The sequence below is a fragment of the Hibiscus syriacus genome, unplaced genomic scaffold (assembly GCF_006381635.1).
Source record: "Hibiscus syriacus cultivar Baekdansim isolate YM2019G1 unplaced genomic scaffold, ASM638163v2 tig00007895_pilon, whole genome shotgun sequence".
Lineage (NCBI taxonomy): Eukaryota > Viridiplantae > Streptophyta > Magnoliopsida > Malvales > Malvaceae > Hibiscus > Hibiscus syriacus.
In genome coordinates this window covers 461,772-481,144 of record NW_024062147.1, presented here as the reverse complement: position 1 = coordinate 481,144, position 19,373 = coordinate 461,772, and the positions used below count along the sequence as shown (strand labels likewise).

Sequence of the window (19,373 nt, the reverse complement as noted above, 5' to 3'; positions counted from 1 at the left end):
TATTTTTTTCCCTTGCCGTAAAACTCTTCTTTTCTAGTCAAACCCTAAATTGACATCACTTCTCCCATCATCACCATAATACGATTATTATCATCAATCCTTTTGTAGACTGGAAACTATCAAATGAACTCTTACGGTGCGACACCTTAATATACAATTAAAAAAAATGTTACTGCTTTTGTTATTATTTAAATAACAAAACCAATAAAAGATTACATAAAACAATATTATTTTTACCTAAAACATCAATGTTTTTAACATTTTCGATAAAATGTCCAACAATAACAAAATCGGAAAAACACCCAATAATAATAAAATTGGTAGAACTAATAATGTTTCAGGTATTTTTTTACCGTTTTTATTATTTCGCCTTACTTTATTCTTCCTTTTACCTACACAATTTTATAAAAAATTCCAAATACTTTGAATATAACTTCAAATCTTTAGATATTTCAAGTTCCAATATATCTTTGATACTGTTAGATCATCGTTGAACGGCGATATATTTTTCTTCTCTTGCTTTCCTATATTTTTATTGATGTAATTGATTGTTCAATACCTGAAATGTTAAAGACTAAAAAAGAAAGTTTAAATTTTAATCAAAATCTCATCATCGTTATTATCTCATTTATTTTGAAATAAAATCCGAATGCATAATTTTATGATTCTCTATTTTGTAGGCTTTAAGTTGTATATAGGGTTTAGATGTTACATGGGCCATTTAATTTTTAGAAATATATATTGGTATTGTTTTGGTTAATACGAAGATGGATGGTAATGGTGAAGGTAAAATTAAGATAAAATGGTCCAATGTAGGCGCTATTTTATCATTGTTAAAAAATAAGGGTAAATTACATAAATGGTCTCCAGACTATATGATAATATTTATCGAGTCCCTCGACTACTAAAAATTATAAAATGATTCATTGACTATAGTATGTTGTTTTGTTGAGTCTCCCGACTATTAAAAGTTACTCGACTATTCATATGTTTCAAGCTCGTATTTTTCTGTTAAAGATTAACGTTTATTTGAGCTAGACGTTAACATGCTTACTGTGATATGATAAAATATGATCATGAAATCTCAAACGACTATGCAATTGAGATGATTCTGGGATTATATTTTATCATATACTAGTCAGCAGGTTAACGTTCAACCATCGTTAATTTTTTAATTGAAAATGATGAGTTTGAAATAAATGAATAATCAACTGACTATTTTGTAACATTTAATAGTCAAGGGACTCAATAAATCATCATCATATAGTTGTAAGACTATTTTGTAAGGTTTAATAATTGAGAGACTAAAAAAAGCATTTCCATATAGTTAGGGGATCATTTTGTACTTTACCCTAAAATAAAATCAAATACGCAACACATGTAAAAACGAAAATTTGTAAAATTATCAAGATTTACCATTTCATTTATAAATAAGCCCTCACTTAGTTTAGCCTTGACGATTTCAGCTCTGTTTTTTTTTTAATTTTCCCCTCAGATCTGGATTCGATGCTCTACAACCAAGAAGAAGAAGAAAACCCCGTATGTTTTCGAATCTAAACTTCTATAACCGAACCTTCGTTCCCTTTTTCTTGCATTGTCAACGACAAATTTTCTGTCGCTGTCAGTCTCTGTATCTGCTTCTTCACAAAAATGTGGTAAAGCTGAGTTCTGGTAAAATCAGTTCAACCTCTTCAGTTTCTAATTTTGGATTATGGTTGCTGGGTTTTTTTAGGTAATTTTGTTTTAAAATTGAGTTGCTGCACGGGAAGCTAACAATATTGAGTTGTTTGCTTTGAATTTGAAATGTTTGTAAGTTTAGTTTAATTTTCTCTGTTCAGCATATTCGTCGAAAGTAAAATGAAAGTTGATAATACATCCAAACGTTTGATGAAATGGGTAATTGTGTCAATTGGAAGATTAAAAGCAACTACTACTAGTATTTTACTTTCTTTTCTTCTTCTTCTTCTTTTTGCTTTTTTCTTTTCCAAGATTTTGAAGTCGTTGGATTCTTTCTCTTTGAATTAGAGTAAACTGAAAAGTGGGAAAAGTAGGAGAAAAGAAGCTCTTTACAGTGCAATTTGTGGGACTATATGTAATTATGGTCCTAATTGAACTTCCATTTGCAGAAACTTTTGAGTGAATTGATTCATCCATGGCGAAATCGCGGCAACATTATTCATCTTCTCAAGATTCATCTTTATCACCTAGGGGTGGGAGATCAAGGGATTGGGAGGGTCCATCGAGGTGGAGTGAGTATTTGGGTCCTGACACGACTTCTCCTTTCACAACTAGAAGCTCTAGGCACATGAATTCTGATGGCCAGGTCCAGAGTTTGGGTGTTGGATCAAACAAGGGCTTGAACATGCAGTGGGTAGCTCAACTTGTTGAAGTTGCAGACGGCCTAATGGCCAAAATGTATAGATTGAACCAAATCTTGGACTACCCAGATCCTATAGGTCATGCATTTTCAGAAGCATTTTGGAAAGCAGGTGTTTTCCCCAACCATCCAAGGGTTTGTATATTGCTCTCGAAAAAGTTTCCTGAGCACTTCAGCAAACTGCAGCTTGAGCGGGTAAGAACTGCATTTTACATGTTGCTATAGGTGGAAATTTTTTACCCTTTTCCTACTAGAGAGTATCAAACTGTTGTACTGTCATTGTCTCATTGATAAATAATGCTGCAGGTTGATAAGGCTGCTTTGGATGCTTTGAGTGGTAATGCAGAAGTTCATTTGCAGAGTTTGGAACCATGGGTTCAGGTGAGAGGTTAATTGCGCTGCAAAAGTATAAATTATCAAAAAAGGGATTTAAGACTTATCATAATTTCACCTGCTTCCTAGTTTAAGACTTCAAATTCTAGGATTTAGTGTTCAGGAACTGTACGTGTCGCTGCACGATTTAAGTTACATATCGTCTTGCAGGCATTTTAGTAGCTATATAGGCTGGATAACCTTACTTTTCTTGGTTTTCAATTCTATTGTTAGTTTCTTTCTTATGTATAATTAGTTTATGAAAATTATCCTTTTTCGTATTTTCTAATAGTAATTGATTCTTTTCTTTGGATTAGTTACTTCTTGATTTGATGGCATTTCGAGAACAAGCTTTGAGACTCATATTGGACCTTAGCAGTACTGTTATCACCTTGTTGGTAAGTGTGACTTCGCTCTTCTATGTAGCAAGTTTTATGTTGCTTTTTAAAAGCAACAACTTGATTCCCCTGCATTTTGTTGTTTGACTATATGGGAGATATGAAAGGAAGTGATGTGAGGCACAAAATGTACCTAATCTAAATAGGTCTTTCTGATTTTTTTTGTTGCTCTATCTTTCTTAATTTGCTTGAAAGAATCTTGAAATTTTTGTTGTTTGGGTGATGTTGAATAAAATGTTGACTAGTTTTCTGCATTATTTCTGTTAACTTGTTACGATCTTTTTGCAGCCTCATCAAAATTCGTTAATACTACATGGTTTTATGGATCTCTTCTGTTCTTTCGTTCATGTCAATCTTTTTTCTGAGAAGGTAATTCTGCCATGATTATATTTCCTTGCACACATGCGCTAGTATGCATGGATTTTGTATCTGAGAGACAGAATCACTATTACTCTGTAGAACTTATATCTGTTTTCTTAAACAAGTATCAGTGCCTAAAAAAGGTGTTGTCGGTTCGTTTATGGATTTGATGCCTTAATAACAGTTACCAAGGAAAATGATGCTGCAAGTTTACAATCTTTTGCATGCTATGTCAAGAAACGACCGAGATTGTGATTTTTATCATCGGTATGGATTCACTCACTACCTTTTAATCTTGCAGTTTGATTCAAGTATGTTGCAACTTGCAATACATTTAATTAATTTCTGGCTGTTTATATTTAAATGGTCTAGGCCTCTAGGAATTTACCTTTGTTTGAGGAAACTTGAATGGTATTACTATATCGCTAATTTTGATCTTAAAATATACTGTTGTCTTTATTTATTTTGCTGCTATGATTAGAAGTCTGGTGCTTGAACAAAATTCTGTATAAATGGCATGAGCATAAAAATTTACTACTTAGTATAATGTATTAATGATGATTAGTTAATTTGTTTGTTTAGAACATGATATTTACCATGAGGGAAAAATCATCTTCTTTAGGATATAAACCAAAGCCCCTCCCCACTTTTATGCTAAAAAATTATGATTATAATACGGTTGATACTTCTTTAACTTAAATCTTCTTTACAAACATATTACCATATGTTTTGTATTCTGACGTATCTGCAAACTTGCAAGTAATATCAGTAATTTTCTTTCTCTGAATTTCAGGTTGATTCAATTCATTGATTCTTATGATCCGCCATTGAAAGGATTACAAGAAGATCTCAATTTTGTCAGCCCACGTATTGGAGAGGTCATTTTCATGCTTTATCTTATGAAACATGAATTTTGTAAAGTTCCTTATTTTCTTTTACACATATTTTTTTATATAGAACAAGATAATCATTGTCTGTTATGTTTCTGCTCCATTTTTTGTCCAAGTATATGCTTTGTAGTATCCTTGTCTTTTAGCCAGAAAATTTCTTTCAAGTTTCAAAAAAAATTAAGTACCCCTGCCCATGTAATGAGGAAACCTCCTCTTACCTTTTTGCTATCTGTGTTGATTTACCTCTTATGAAGTTTCTACCTTTTTCTTTTGTCTGGTCGCTGCTCTGGATTTTTTGGAAATGCTGAAAGGCTTAGTCAACAATCTTATGAAAATCTGGAAGAGAAGATCTCCTTTTAAGATTAGTTTTCCATCTCTCTCTAGGGTGGATTATATATGATGTAAATGTTTGTAACTGCCCTTCAAAGGAAAAAAGAAATAAAAAAATATTAATCATGCCTGATATTGTGCTTGATAGTTGTGTAATTGGGGACAAATTTCTTATACATCATCATCCTTTTATAAAGTTCTACTACATATATAAATTCTCATTAGAATGCTTTTGTCTAGTTTTATGTGGTATAGTGGTTCTTTATTGTTGGAATTCCTAAAATTAAGACCTTATTCCTAGGAGTTCCTTGTACAACAGGATCTAATCTTAGTCTCTAATTTTTAGGGAGTTACTGATTTTTAGGGATTGTTTCCTTATTTACACTTAGATTACTCTATAAAGGCTGTAAACTATTTAGTAAATAATAACATTTTTTTAAGTTTGTTCATGGCATCAGAGCTTTAAATTTTTTTGATCCTGTCATCTCTAATCTCTCGTCCCAATCGTCCCTCCTCTTTAATCTCTCTTGCCTCCTGTTGTATTCCTTCACATGGGTGACACAGACGAAACTTTGTTTGAGACTGAAACCTCTAAAATGATTCCAAATACCAATCAAGGAACCCCTCAAGGGGACCTTAATTCCTCTCTTATAATCATTAACCATCGACTAGATGGGAAAAATTTTCTAGTGTGGTGATTTGTGGCAAACTAGGATATATCAATGGAGACATCCCACGACCAGCCACAACATACCCAACTTATGGCACTTGGGAACTCAACAACTCAATTGTAAAGGCTTGGTTAATTAATTCAATGGAAGACCATATTAGTCGCACCTACCTCTTCTTTAAAACTGCAAAAGATATGTGGGATGCAATCAAAGAAAACTACTTGGATCTTGGAAATGCCTCCCAAGTATTTGAGACCAAATTGAAGTTGAAGGACATCCGACAAGGAAAACTTGAAGTAACTCACTACTACAATAATCTAAAAATTTTGTGGCAGGAACTGGTCATGTATTATGAGGCAGACTGGGGAGAAGGCATGGAACACACCAAGTTTATGACTCACCTCAACGATGAACGTCTCTATGAGTTTCTAATAGGACTGAACCGATAGCTAGATGAGGTCTGTGGTCGAATTTTGGGTATAATCCCCCTGCCAACCATTGGTGAAGCATTTGCAGAAGTTAAAAGAGAAGAGAAGCGTCGACTTGTCATGATGGGTGATTTAAAGGAACCTAAACCTGTGACAACTGCTGGTTACTGTCCCACTGAAAAACTCAACCCTTATCTTCAGAGGCCCACAACCACAAAGGCCCCATGTTGGAAATGATTCGAACTCAACCAGGCCATGGTGTAGCCACTGCAACCGTGTAGGACATACCAAGGAAAAATGTTTCAAACTCCAGGGTTATCCTCGAAAAAACCAGGAGAATAAGACTGCAATGTTGTCCACTAAATCCTCCACTGCTGCAGATGATTCTCTCGATGTTCGCCTAACCAAAACCCAACTTGAGACACTCCATAAGTTGCTTGGTACTTCTACTGCTAGTGATTCTCTAGCCACCCAAAGTACTGCCCTCAACATTATCCTTGAACCTAACAAATCCTCCTGGATACTCGATTCGGGTGCTTCAGATCACATGACAGGTAACCCCAATTTGTTTCACACTCATACACCTTGTCATAACCAATCTCGAATCCGCGTAGCTGATGGATCCTACACACTGGTGACTAGAATTGAAAAAGTAAAGTTAGCAGAAAATTTCTCCCTTGATAAAGTCCTAAATGTCTCAAAATTATCCTATAATTTACTTTCAATCAGTAAACTTACCAAGGATGAAAATGTTCTTGCTGAATTTTATGCGGTTGGTTGTGTATCACTTACCAAGGATGAAAATGTTCTTGCTGAATTTTATGCGGTTGGTTGTGTGATACAGGAACAAAAATCGGGGAGGATGATTGGCACTGCTAAAGTTGATGATGAACTTTATGTTTGGAATAAAGACGGTACACAAGAAGGATTTACTCTATCTACTTCAAAAGATGACACAATTATGTTATGACACCGTAGACTAGGACATCCAAACTTCTTGTATTTGAAGAAACATCTTCCATTGTTATTTCGCAATATAAGTTTGAGCTCCTTGGAATGTGAAATTTGTCAATTATCCAAACACACCCGTGTACCATACCCATTAAGTCCAATCTCAACCTTTCTCGTTAATACACATTTATCTATGGGGAGGGGAGTCAGCCGTGTAAAGAATTTCACTGGGGCTAGATGGTTTATAACTTTCATTGATGACCATATTAGGGTTTGTTGGGTATACCTCCTCAGAAAAATTTGAAACATCCAAAATCTTCCAAAACTTTCACTCAATGATTCGAATCCAATTTAATTCTACCATACATACTCTCCGAACTGATAATGGTAGAGAATATTTCAACTTTTTCCTAAGCCCTTACCTTTTTGACCAAGGCATCATACATCAAAGTTCTTGCCGCGCCACACCTCAACAAAACAGGATATCATAAAGAAAAAACCGACATCTCCTTGCTGTGGCTTGAGCCCTAATGTTCACCATGGGTGTCCCAAATAGTTGTGGGGAGAGGTTGTCCTCACTGCTTGCTACCTCATAAACCGTCTACCATCAAAGGTATTAAATTTTCAAACACCTCTACATACACTTCAAAAGACTTTTCCCTTATTTTGTGTTCCCAACCTACCAACAAAAAATATTCGGTTGTAAAACTTTTGTCCACAATCGTCAACCTAATCAATCCAAACTTGATCCTTGAGCCCACACATGTGTCTTCATTGGCTATTCCCCCACTCAGAAGGGCTATAAGTGTTACTCACCAACCTAACACAAAATGTTTCTCTCGAGATGTCACCTTTTTTGAGACTGAACCATACTTTGCAGCATCTCATCTTCAGGGGGAGATTCTCAATGAAGATGAGACCCTTGATACCTTTCTCATTATACCTCATGATCCTACCTCTACTATCACAAACAAATCTAACAATCCAACAACCATTGTAATTTCAGATTTAGGGATTGTTTCTCATGTGCAGTAGCAAGAAATTATAATAATCAATCACACCACCGAAAAACAATAGCAACATGATCTAGGAAGGCAGCAAGAACATGCTCCAGAACTTCGAGTATACTCTCGACGGCTTTATTCTCCTGAAACTGAAGCAGCAGTGCCAATTTCATCCCCAACCGAGGATTGTTCTGAAACAGATGTCTCACCTCCATCACCATCCATCTATCTTCCAATTGCAGTTCGAAAGGGAACAAGAAGCTGCACTCAACACCCTATTTCTCGGTTTGTGTCCTATGGAAATTTATCTGAGTCTTATAAAGCCTTTGTGTCTAATGTTGATACTGTGGAAGTTTTGAAAAACATAGAAGAAGCACTTAAATCAACTGAGTGGAGGCAAGCTGTGATGGAAGAAATAAAGGTTCTCAAAGAAAATGAAACGTGTGAAGTCTCGGATTTACCAAGTGGTAAGAAGACCGTAGGATGCAATTGGATCTTCACTACAAAATTTAAACCCGATGGCAGTATCGACCGATACAAGGCTCAACTTGTGGCTAAGGGCTTTACTCAAACCTATGGCCTTGACTACGACGAGACGTTTAATTACCATTCGAGTTCTCCTATCCCTTGTTGTTAACTTGGATTAGCCCTTGACCCAATTGGACGTAAAAAACGCTTTCCTCAATGGGGAATTAAATGAGGAAGTATACATGGACTTCCCACCCGGTTTAAAGAGAGCAAGGGCCAAGTGTGTAAGCTAAAGAAGTCCTTATATGGACTAAAGCAATCTACAAGGGCATGGTTCAACCGATTTGCCAAAGCTATGACTAGTAGAAGCTATATTCAAGGATAGGCTGACCACACCATGTTTTACAAACACTCGAAAAGTGGAAAATGTTGCATTCTCATTGTCTATGTGGACGATATAATATTAACATGGGATGATTCAAGAGAAATTAAAAGGCTAAAAGAGTTTCTTAGTGCTGAATTCGAACTTAAGGACTTGGGGAATCTTAGATACTTTCTTGGAATGGAGGTAGCAAGGTCTAAGCCAGGTATTTCCATCTCCCAACAAGAAAGTATGTTATCGATTTGCTTTCAAAAGTTGGTTTGTTGGGCTGCAAACCAACTGAAACTCCTATGGAATTCAATATTTTTTTTAGTAAATAATAACAACCTTTTTTTTAAGTTTGTTCATTTATTAAGTTGAATGATTGTTCCAGAACCTTAGCTTTCAATAGCTGTAATTCCAAGAGTTGAATACTTCGTTGTTGGAGATAGTTGCACTGATTTTTTGTTCTGCATTTCCAGGTTCTAGAGGCTGTGGGTCCTATTATTTTCCTATCCACAGACACAAGAAAGCTGCGAAATGAGGGATTTTTAAGTCCATATCATCCTCGTTATCCAGATATTCTTACAAATTCCGCTCATCCAATGGTAAGTACTGTTACTTGGGAAAGATTTTTGGATATTATAAGATGTTTGTCCTCTTCAATTCATTTCTGTTCTAGTCTTTTTAGCAATTCTGAGGTTTCTTTTTCCTATCAAATACAGTGTTTTCTGCAACTGCATTTCTGACATCATTTTCCATATTGCAGAGAGCCCAAGATCTGGCTAATGTTACTGCTTACAGGGAGTGGGTATTACTTGGATATCTTGTTTGTCCTGATGAACTGCTTCGTGTCACTGGCATTGATATTGCTCTGGTAACTCCCTGATAATTCCTTTGTTTTAACAATTTTGTACTTTAGATTGGTAATGTCAAATATTCTTGCTAATGAATTTTTAAGCTATTTTTTTCATAACCCAATCTTATAAAAATTGCCTTTTATCTACATACCGGATCAACAATGTGTTCTGTGAAATAAACTAACTATTTCCCAAGAAAAGGCACCTCAACCACTTTGATCATTGGTTTTTCTTTACCTCTCTTCACTAAACCAAATAACAATTGTATTCCTTAACACAAGTTACAAGTAAGGCAGCCACCTACAGATCTCTGGACACTATACCATATGTATTTTGGTTGCGTTAAGTAATTATTAGTTGAACATAACTTTTTCTGGGTATATATAAACAAATGATTATGGCTATCATTAATCTGAGAAGGCTAAATTTTAGAGTTGAATTCTTGGTAAACCAGTTGCATCCCTTTTGGGTTTGGATTATTGTGTTCGAAAGTTATTGGTTATTATTATTTGTGACTTTTTTCCTTTTTCAAAGAACTTAATTTTTATTTCATTATTTTTTGTTGCGTCGTTCTGTTTGCTTATTTTTCCTAATGGTTTTCAGGTTGTACTGAAGGAAAATTTAGTGCTTACATTATTCAGGGATGAGGTTAGTTTTAATATCTGATGTTGAAACTAATTTTCTCGTTTCTAATGGCTAAACTCTTCCTGTAACTTTGGGCATGCAGTATGTACTATTGCATGAGGATTATCAGTTATATGTTTTGCCTCGGATACTGGAGTCAAAGAAGATGGCAAAGTCGGGCCGGACCAAACAAAAAGAAGCAGATTTGGAATATAGTGTGGCCAAACAAGTTGAGAAAATGATAGGGTATGATTAATGCCATGATATGAACTATGTTCTCATTTTATTTTTATGAGCTGTGATTAGAAATTGCAGATGAGAGAACTTATCATTCTATTGGTTTCCTTTTCCCAGCGACACCATAATTTTCTGGCTATATTTTTTAATCAGAAACTTCTAATTCTCACCTTCAGTCTGTACTTCGGATAATTTTGTTAAATTTTGAATTTAGGTGCAACTATGACTAAATGGGTCTTGCTATTTGCCATTATAGCAGCCCCTCTTCTGGATGTGAGAAGGACACAGAAGTCAAGTTCTTAAGAATGTAATTCAAATGTGTACTTGGTTAAAGATCAAGTTCTTAGGGCGAACGAAAATAAACTTCATGATAATGCGATGTTTAAAATCACATTGCAAGTTCACATAAAGTTGATATACATTGGCAGTGGAAGAAGAGAGGAAACATAAACGGGGGGATGGCAATACGAAGGTGTATGCCAAAGAAAAACAGAGAAGTTTAGAAGACTTGACCATATATGTTCACTGAGAGGATTGAATTGTGTTAATCCATAGAACAAAGCAATTCTAAGAATTTCAAGACATGGAAACTTTCTGATCTTTCTTTATACATTTAACAAATATTTTATAAGATTTCCATATATTTTTTAAAGCTGCTGTTTCTTTTATTTTCTGGTCTAGATGTCATTTTCAGCTTTAATATTAAACTGTAAACTGGTTTGTGGTTTCAGTGAAGTACACGAGCAAGCATTGATATCATGTGATGCTATACACCATGAGAGGAGAATTCTACTGAAGCAAGAAATTGGCAGGATGGTTCTCTTTTTCACCGATCAACCTAGTTTATTGGCTCCAAACATTCAGGTACGATTGATACCACACTCTTTTACGAACTCCTTCCTACATAAACCTTTCTTCTTTGTTTCTTTCCTTGTAAAGCATTCTTCATTTGCACATACTCAATTGTTCGCCTCTCAACTAAGTTCTGTAGTTGAAAGCAGTGGTTCTTGTACCTTAATTTTTTACTGGTTGGGAAGATAATGGTGTTAACAACCATTATCCAAAGTGTTTCATCTGTGGGGCAACATGCCTTGCAACTTTTATTGGTACTTTTTGCAATTTATTTACCCAATGAAGATGATATCCAACACCTTACTCTCACGACCATCTTAACTTTGTTGGCCTAAAACTAAGAAATTTACTCGAATAACTTACAAAGAGAGAATTATTCATTTTTTTACGTTATCTAATAATTTTCTGCTTCCTCACAGATGGTTTTTTCTGCCTTGGCATTGGCGCAATGTGAGGTTATCTGGTATTTTCAACATGTAGGAATTGCATCATCAAAATCGAAAGGTGCTCGAATGGTTCCAGTTGACATAGTAAGTCCAGTATTTTGGTCCTTATATTAATAAACCTTTTCCTTGAAGATACTTTGCTATTCTTATTTGGAACTTTTTCTTGTCCTTGGTTCTGCTCGTTTTAATATTTGATGTTGGTGGTCTTTTATTGAATTTTCCTGCTTCAAATGAATGAACAAATTATAATATGGTTATGGTATTGCTAAATCAATCTTCGTGATTAAGATAACATAATCTGGTGCTTAACTTGGCCAGAAATGATTTTGTTGCAGGATCCAAATGATCCAACTATTGGGTTCTTGTTGGATGGAATGGACCATCTATGCTGTCTAGTACGCAAGTATATTGCAGGTATATTGAAGGCAATTAAATGAGGTTTACTTTTCATCTAGAAGATGCATTTGATAAATATAAATAGATCTCTGAGTTCGCGTCAATGTAAATGTGCAACTGTCAAGATGCTGGCATTTCTTGCGTTAAAGGCATAAGTACGGGAAATGCACCTTCCAAGGAGAGAATGCAAAAGCATTGCCTCAAAAAATTGGAACATGGATGCAGACTACTCCATGGCATAATAAATCCATCAAGGATTTATTAAGCAAAAATCTAGGCCACAGCAGCTCTACTCCCTGTTACTGGGATAAAATCCGTTAAACCTAGTGTCTGTAGGCACTGGTGCTATGTTAATGATGCAGTTAAACATATAACTCTGTTTCTGTCACTGGTATAAATATTAGTCGCATGCTTTTTAGTGCTTATATTACACTGTGGTGATCTATTACTGCAAGAAAAACTTCACAATATCTGAACTGCATTTAAATATTTTACATCTTTCAATGCAGCTATTCGAGGTTATGCATTATCATATCTCTCTTCGTGTGCTGGTAGAATCCTGTTTTTGCTTGGAACTCCTGGAATGGTGGCTCTTGATCTTGATGCAACCTTAAAAACTCTCTTTCAGCAGATTGTTAATCATCTTGAAAATATACCCAAGCCACTGGGTGAAAATATTTCTGCAATCACGTGTGACCTGTCTGTAAGAAACCTATAAAATTATCTTTTCCCTTTCAAACATAAAGCCATAAATCTATATCAAATGAAAATAGGAACGAGTTTGGAGTAATCTCTACTGCCTAGTATTGGCTAATGTGGTCTCTTTAGTTGCATAGCCTTTTGGTTATAGCTAATGATATATGAAGCCACAAGGAAAAATTTATATGTATATGTTATATATATTTATATACACACACGTGTATTTGTGTTATGATTCTAACTTGTACTCCATGTTTTACCGCATCTTTTTATTAAGTTTGCAAAAATATTTACACTGTTTCCTCTCTGATTGTGTGGAACCTTGGACGTTCAACTAATTCTCTGCATATATAATACCTTTGATATATGTGTTTGAGAACTTCTACATCCATTTTATTAAATTTGTCCTTTTAGTATTATTTATGCCGCTGTTATCACTTTGCCATTAGCAAAACGCATCTAGAAGTATCTTGTTTATGATTGTATGCCTAATCTAAAATAATTTGTGATTCTTAACCAGGACTTCCGTAAAGATTGGTTGTCTATATTGATGATTGTTACGTCTGCTCGATCATCTATAAACATAAGGCATTTGGAGAAAGCTACTGTCTCTACCGGTAAAGAGGGGTTACTATCAGAAGGAAATGCAGCATACAATTGGTCCAGGTGCGCTGACTTTGATTCACATGATTCTTGAGGCTTAGCTTATATTTGATAGTTCAGCCAAATATGTTTGCTGCAATCAATGTTTCATGATATGAAAAATAAAATTTTCATTTCATTTCTAGAGAACAATTTTACAAAAGAAAAGTGGAATCATACAGTTGTTTTTCATGTGTGTTTTATATATTGGAAAAGTTATTTTGTTTCTGCATAGCTGGTGTGGCATGGGTTAAAAGATGTTGAAAATGATAATACTTCAACATTGCAGTTCGCAGTTAGTGTATCTTATCTCGAATAATTCATATTTAAAGGTTTTTATGAATGGAGAAACTGATGGAGTTCAAGATAAACCTACCTCTCCTGCGCATAAACTATTATTCTTCAGAATTGAAGGCCTATTGATCTAAATTCTAACACTTGCTAAACAAACTCATACAGTTTTGTTTTGTCATGTATGAATACTCAGTGATAAAATCTATGGATCTGTTTTATTGCAGATGTGTTGATGAACTAGAGTCTCAATTATCAAAGCATGGTAGTCTCAAAAAGTTATACTTCTATCACCAGCACCTTACAGCAGTATGCTTTGAAACTCTTTTCATGTTCTCTTTTGAAATACCCTGCATGCAATGCTGACTTTTGTATACCTGTTGTAATAGATCTTTAGGAACACTATGTTTGGCCCAGAGGGGCGTCCACAGCATTGTTGTGCATGGCTTGGTGTTGCTAGTAGTTTTCCAGAGTGTGCATCCCCAATTGTTCCAGAGGAGGTAATGACTTAAACTAGCAGCATGAAATACCCCTAAATTTCAGTCTTTATCCGATATTATCCACATGATTAAAAAAACTCTAGACATTGGTATACTTATTATTCTGACAAGTTATGACTTATTACCCCATATTGTTTTGGGAGTAGTAATGCTTTGTCTCTAGCTTTTTTCCCCCTTTTTACCCCTATATCATTAGAAGGAAATATTAAAGTTGGAAAGTTGATGGCTGCTTTATATGTACCTCAATTATCAAGGTGACAAAAATTGGGCGAGATGCAGTCCTATATGTTGAGTCTCTCATTGAATCAATCATGGGAGGATTGGAAGGTCTAATTAACATCCTTGATTCTGATGGTGGATTTGGGGCTTTGGAGATTCAGGTTGTTATCTATTTCTTGTTTCAATATAAATTAATTGAAGATTAACATTTTGTAAACCTAACTTTTCAAGTATTCTCAGCTTCTTCCAGAACAAGCAGCATTTTATTTGAATAATGCATCTAGAGTTTCAATTCCTTCAGTAAAATCCCCAAAAGGACCAGTTGCTTATCCTTTGCCAGGCCATGAGAGTTATCTGGAGAATAACAATTCAATCAAAATGTAAGGCGCTTGCCTGAACTTTTGATCATACGAATCAATAAGTTATCACTGTCAATAACTTATGTTTTGTTTTAGGTTGGAGGCTGCAATGCAAAGGCTGACCAATTTGTGTTCAGTTTTGAATGATATGGAACCTATATGTGTTCTGAACCATGTCTTTGTTTTGAGGGAGGTGAGTCATGCTTAATCTGCCTCATGCCCTTTTATGTAGCAGTACTTAGATGGGAGGCCCGGCCTGTTAGTTTCCTAGAATATGTTTCCTTTCCATTTAGAATTCTACTTATAGGTTCCAAGTTGCCTATTTATATTCTGCTAACTTGCTTGGTAAATTGTTTTTTTAACTTATTGGGTGATTTTTTTTAAGCCACTGGTGTTGTCATTTGTGGTCAAATATTCCAAGCAGGCCATTAGGTTTTCATGTTTTTTAATTATAATACTCTCATCATATGTGCAGTATATGAGGGAATGCATCCTTGGGAACTTCAGAAGGAGATTACTTGCAGTACTGAAAACTGATAATGATCTTCAAAGGCCTTCTATTCTAGAATCGCTGATCCGCAGACACATGAATATAGTCCATCTAGCAGAACAACATATTAGCATGGATCTAACACAAGGAATCCGAGAAGTTCTACTCTCAGAGTCCTTCTCTGGACCAGTTTCTTCTCTGCAATTATTTGACAGACAAGCAGAACAACATACTGGATCAGCCGCTGAAGTTGTCTGTAACTGGTACATAGAAAACATTGTGAAGGATATGTCCGGTGCTGGAATTCTGTTTACACCTATGCACAAATGCTTCAAAAGCACGAGGCCAGTTGGTGGATATTTTGCCGAGTCAGTCACTGATATCGAAGAACTGCAGGCATTTGTCCGTATTTTTGGCGGTTATGGAGTTGACAGACTAGATAGGATGATGAAAGAACACACTGCTGCTCTGTTGAACTGCATAGACACATCATTACGGTCAAGTCGTGAATTGTTAGAAGCAGTTGCCAGCAGCATGCATTCTGGTGACAGAATAGAAAGGGAACCTTGTTTGAAGCAAATTGTGGATTTGGACACAATAATTGGTTTTTGTATCGAGGCAGGACAGGCTTTGGCTTTTGATAAACTTTTAGCTGAAGCTGCTGGTGCTGTGCTCGAAGAAGGTGCACCTCTAATTTATTCATTGCTTGCCGGAGTAGTTAAGCATATACCTGAAGAAATACCCGGAAAGAGGGAAATAAGAAGAATGAGGGGGGTCGCAAACAGTGTTGCTCTTGCTGGTGATCATGACTCTGAGTGGGTTAGATCTATTTTGGAAGAAGTTGGGGGTGCTAATGATGTGTCCTGGAGCTTGTTGCCTTATTTATTTGCCACTTTCATGACATCAAATATCTGGAACACAACCGGCTTCAATGTTGACACGGGGGGTTTCAATAACAATATTCATTGTTTGGCAAGGTGAGTCCTTTCTAGTTTTCTTATAATTTAAAAAGAAAAAACCTTTGGGGTTTACCATGAGTTCCGGAGATCGATGGATGTTACATTACAAACCGATTGCCTTGCAGCTAGCTTGTCTGACCCGACAAATATTGATCAGTTTGTTTATCATTTAATAACTTTGGTTGTTTTTGTCAAAATTGTCACTTTCCGATGAAGTCGTTGAGGAGACGACCTTCTAGTACACACTATCATTACTGCTCAAGCTTTGCTCGTGTATGGATTATTGTAAAAAGAGGGGGTTGTCTTCTTTATTTCGTTTTAACTTGGCAGGTGCATTAGTGCTGTTATTGCTGGAAGTGAGCATGTTAGATTGGCACGTGAACATCACCAGAGACAGTTGCTATCAAACGGTCATGCTGGTAATGCCGACGGTTTGGATCCCGATATGTCTGTGTCAGCAGATGCTAGTATAAAATCAGCAATGCAGCTATTTGTTAAATTCTCGGCAGGAATCGTATTAGATTCGTGGAACGAAGCTAACAGGTAAATGATAATTATCGATCGAGTTTCTTTTTATTTGATAAAGAGCCAAACATCTCCTGTATGTGTCTACTAATGCAAACCGTGTATATTTATCCGTTATTTCTATTGTATGTACAGATCTCATCTTGTTGCAAAACTCATCTTTCTGGACCAACTCTGTGACATTTCACCATACCTTCCAAGAAGCTCTCTCGAGACCTACGTTCCTTACACTATTCTCCGTTCGATATATAGCCAGTACTACGGAAACTCTCCGTCGATGCCGATATCATTATTAAGTGTTTCACCGCGCCATTCACCTGCCGTATCATTGGCCCACGCATCCCCTATCATGAGGCAACCCCGTGGAGATTCGACTCCACAGTACAGCACCAATGATTCCGGTTACTTTAAAGGTTCATCATCACACAGCCAAGAGCAGCTTTATGATGCTGAAAATGCAAGTGCACGAGGAGTCGAATACAAACATCGAAACGTTCGACGGTCAGGGCCTTTGGATTACAGTTCAAGCCGTAAAGTAAAGCACCCCGAAGGATCAGCCTCCGGAGGCACAGGTACAGGTCCCAGTCCACTGCCAAGGTTTGCGGTATCGAGATCTGGTCCTATCTCATACAATAAGATGCATCATTGATGGTACACTTCAATATGGAATATTACTATCGTAAATTATCCCTTCTGCCTCTTGTCAATGATTATGTGAAATTAGGTCATAAAAGTAGGTTTAGGGTTTAGCTCACACAAATTTTGCCAAAAATGTATATGTAAATTTACTTTGATGCTTTCAATTACGCTGCACTTGTTCTTGCAAATTAGATAAATTTTATTTTCAAAATTAAAAAATGGTCCTAAATAAGATAAATTAGAATTATTTAACTACCTAAATCGATTCCATTCCAAGATTGGAGGAAAACCCCATATTTTGGAATATCATCACGCTCTTAATAATATAAGTACGATAAGATGCGTTATCATCCTATATAACATTTTTATTCAATAATATAATATAATTTCTATAAATAAAAACAAATGAATTTATTTACCATTACAAAATCAAACAAAGGGCGTAATCAGAATATTATATTGTTATTGATGGAAATCATATCAAGAGCCTTTTTAAAGAAAAATAGAGGGTAATGAGATTAAGATTGAGAGCATGTATAAGTCTTCTTATTTTATCATTATTATTTTAAATTATATCACAGATAAGTGTTTAAAGTATATTATTATTTTTATTTAAATAAATTTTACATGTGCTTTGTAAGAAATAAAAGTGGGAGGAAAGAAGATGGGACAATCTTCATTTTCCATCCTCATTTGTTAAACCTAATTATTTTAATAAATACTAGGGGAGAGCAAAGAGCATGGGTGGCAAGTGGCAAAGAAAAGAGGTTTGTTTTGTTCAAGTTCCAAATCTGATGACTCCACTTTCATCTATTTATGGGTGCAACAATGACAATATTGTAGAACCAGAAAAACAAAACATGATTGGACAACACGTAAAAACAAGCATTTGTTTCTACTCTGCTCTCGTATCTGTCAACTCATTAGTTGGAAAGGAACAGCTACTCTGAATAATGAATGCAGAAGGACACTCATTTTCACACTAAATATATATATATATATATATATATATCTGATCATCTGCACTCCTCTGTTTCTCCTGTAATGTCCTTCCCTCCTTTGGCCTTCACAAGAAAACTTGACACTGAATAGATAGATGGAACCATCAGAGTCAATGCCATTGTCACACTAAAGACAACAACAAACAGCAAAACAAAAATCATGCTATTAAACCTTTTATTTTGAAATACAGTGAACCCATTAAGGATAAAAAAATATTTTTTTAAAGTATGGAATTCAAACTGTTATTTTGTATTATTATATATTAAAATAATTATAAATAAATATTAATTTATAATTACTCCATAATATTCTTTATGCAAGTTTCTCTCACGCTAAGGCCCCGTCTCTTCCCTTCAAGAGGATTTAACGGTCAGCACCACGTCGATTGACGTTACAGTAGCTGGAGATGACGTGATTTCTCCATACGCAGTCAAGAATCTATCCACTGAAAGCTTTCACATCGATGCGGGTGGGTTTTACACTTCTTCCTTTCCACGCCTATGTAGCCTTCAATCAGATCCAATGGTTTACGTCGACGGTAAGTTGTATTGCATGAATTATAGCCCCTTCATCATCCTAGCTTATAACATGGAAACAAACAAGTTGTCCACGATTCAAGCTCCCGTGCGAATATTCCTCCGGTCACCGGGCCTGGTGGAGAGTCGGGGAAAGCTGGTCCTGGTCGCCGCGGTGGAGAAAAGCAAGCAATTATAATTCATCTTGGAATGGTCGACTTGAAAGCATAAAATAAATTTATTAAAGAACGTTTATTTTTGTGTCTTTTGAGGCCTTTCCACTTTAATGAAGGGTTATTAACAACTGTTAGTAGGAGTAAGATGACGTTTGACAGTAAGAGGTTCTTGCAAGCATTCACTAAAAAATGCATAACGTAAAGGGTACAATACTTTTAGGATTTACGGGTGGTTACATTGTTGACCGTAGATATATTTATTAAACAATGTAATTAATTTTCATGCATTAGTATGTTTTGATATAAATTATTTGATTTAATCCAACCCGATC

The 19,373-nt window shown here is 35.6% G+C and overlaps 1 protein-coding gene across 1 annotated transcript; it reads left to right on the top strand.

The window, feature by feature from the left end:
- Window positions 1-1,550: 1,550 nt before the first annotated feature.
- LOC120201708 (protein NAP1-like) lies at window positions 1,551-17,570 on the top strand. The gene is made up of 24 exons (XM_039202271.1): window positions 1,551-1,671; window positions 2,127-2,572; window positions 2,684-2,758; window positions 3,067-3,147; window positions 3,436-3,516; window positions 3,692-3,774; window positions 4,301-4,385; window positions 9,093-9,218; window positions 9,380-9,487; window positions 10,074-10,118; window positions 10,198-10,340; window positions 11,063-11,195; window positions 11,603-11,713; window positions 11,965-12,043; window positions 12,535-12,728; window positions 13,245-13,390; window positions 13,885-13,966; window positions 14,047-14,157; window positions 14,412-14,537; window positions 14,617-14,756; window positions 14,832-14,928; window positions 15,211-16,202; window positions 16,515-16,727; window positions 16,845-17,570. The coding sequence occupies exons 2-24, from the start codon at window positions 2,153-2,155 to the stop codon at window positions 17,356-17,358; spliced, it is 4,185 nt and encodes a 1,394-aa protein (XP_039058202.1). The 5' UTR covers window positions 1,551-1,671; window positions 2,127-2,152; the 3' UTR covers window positions 17,359-17,570.
- The last annotated feature ends 1,803 nt before the right edge of the window (window positions 17,571-19,373 follow it).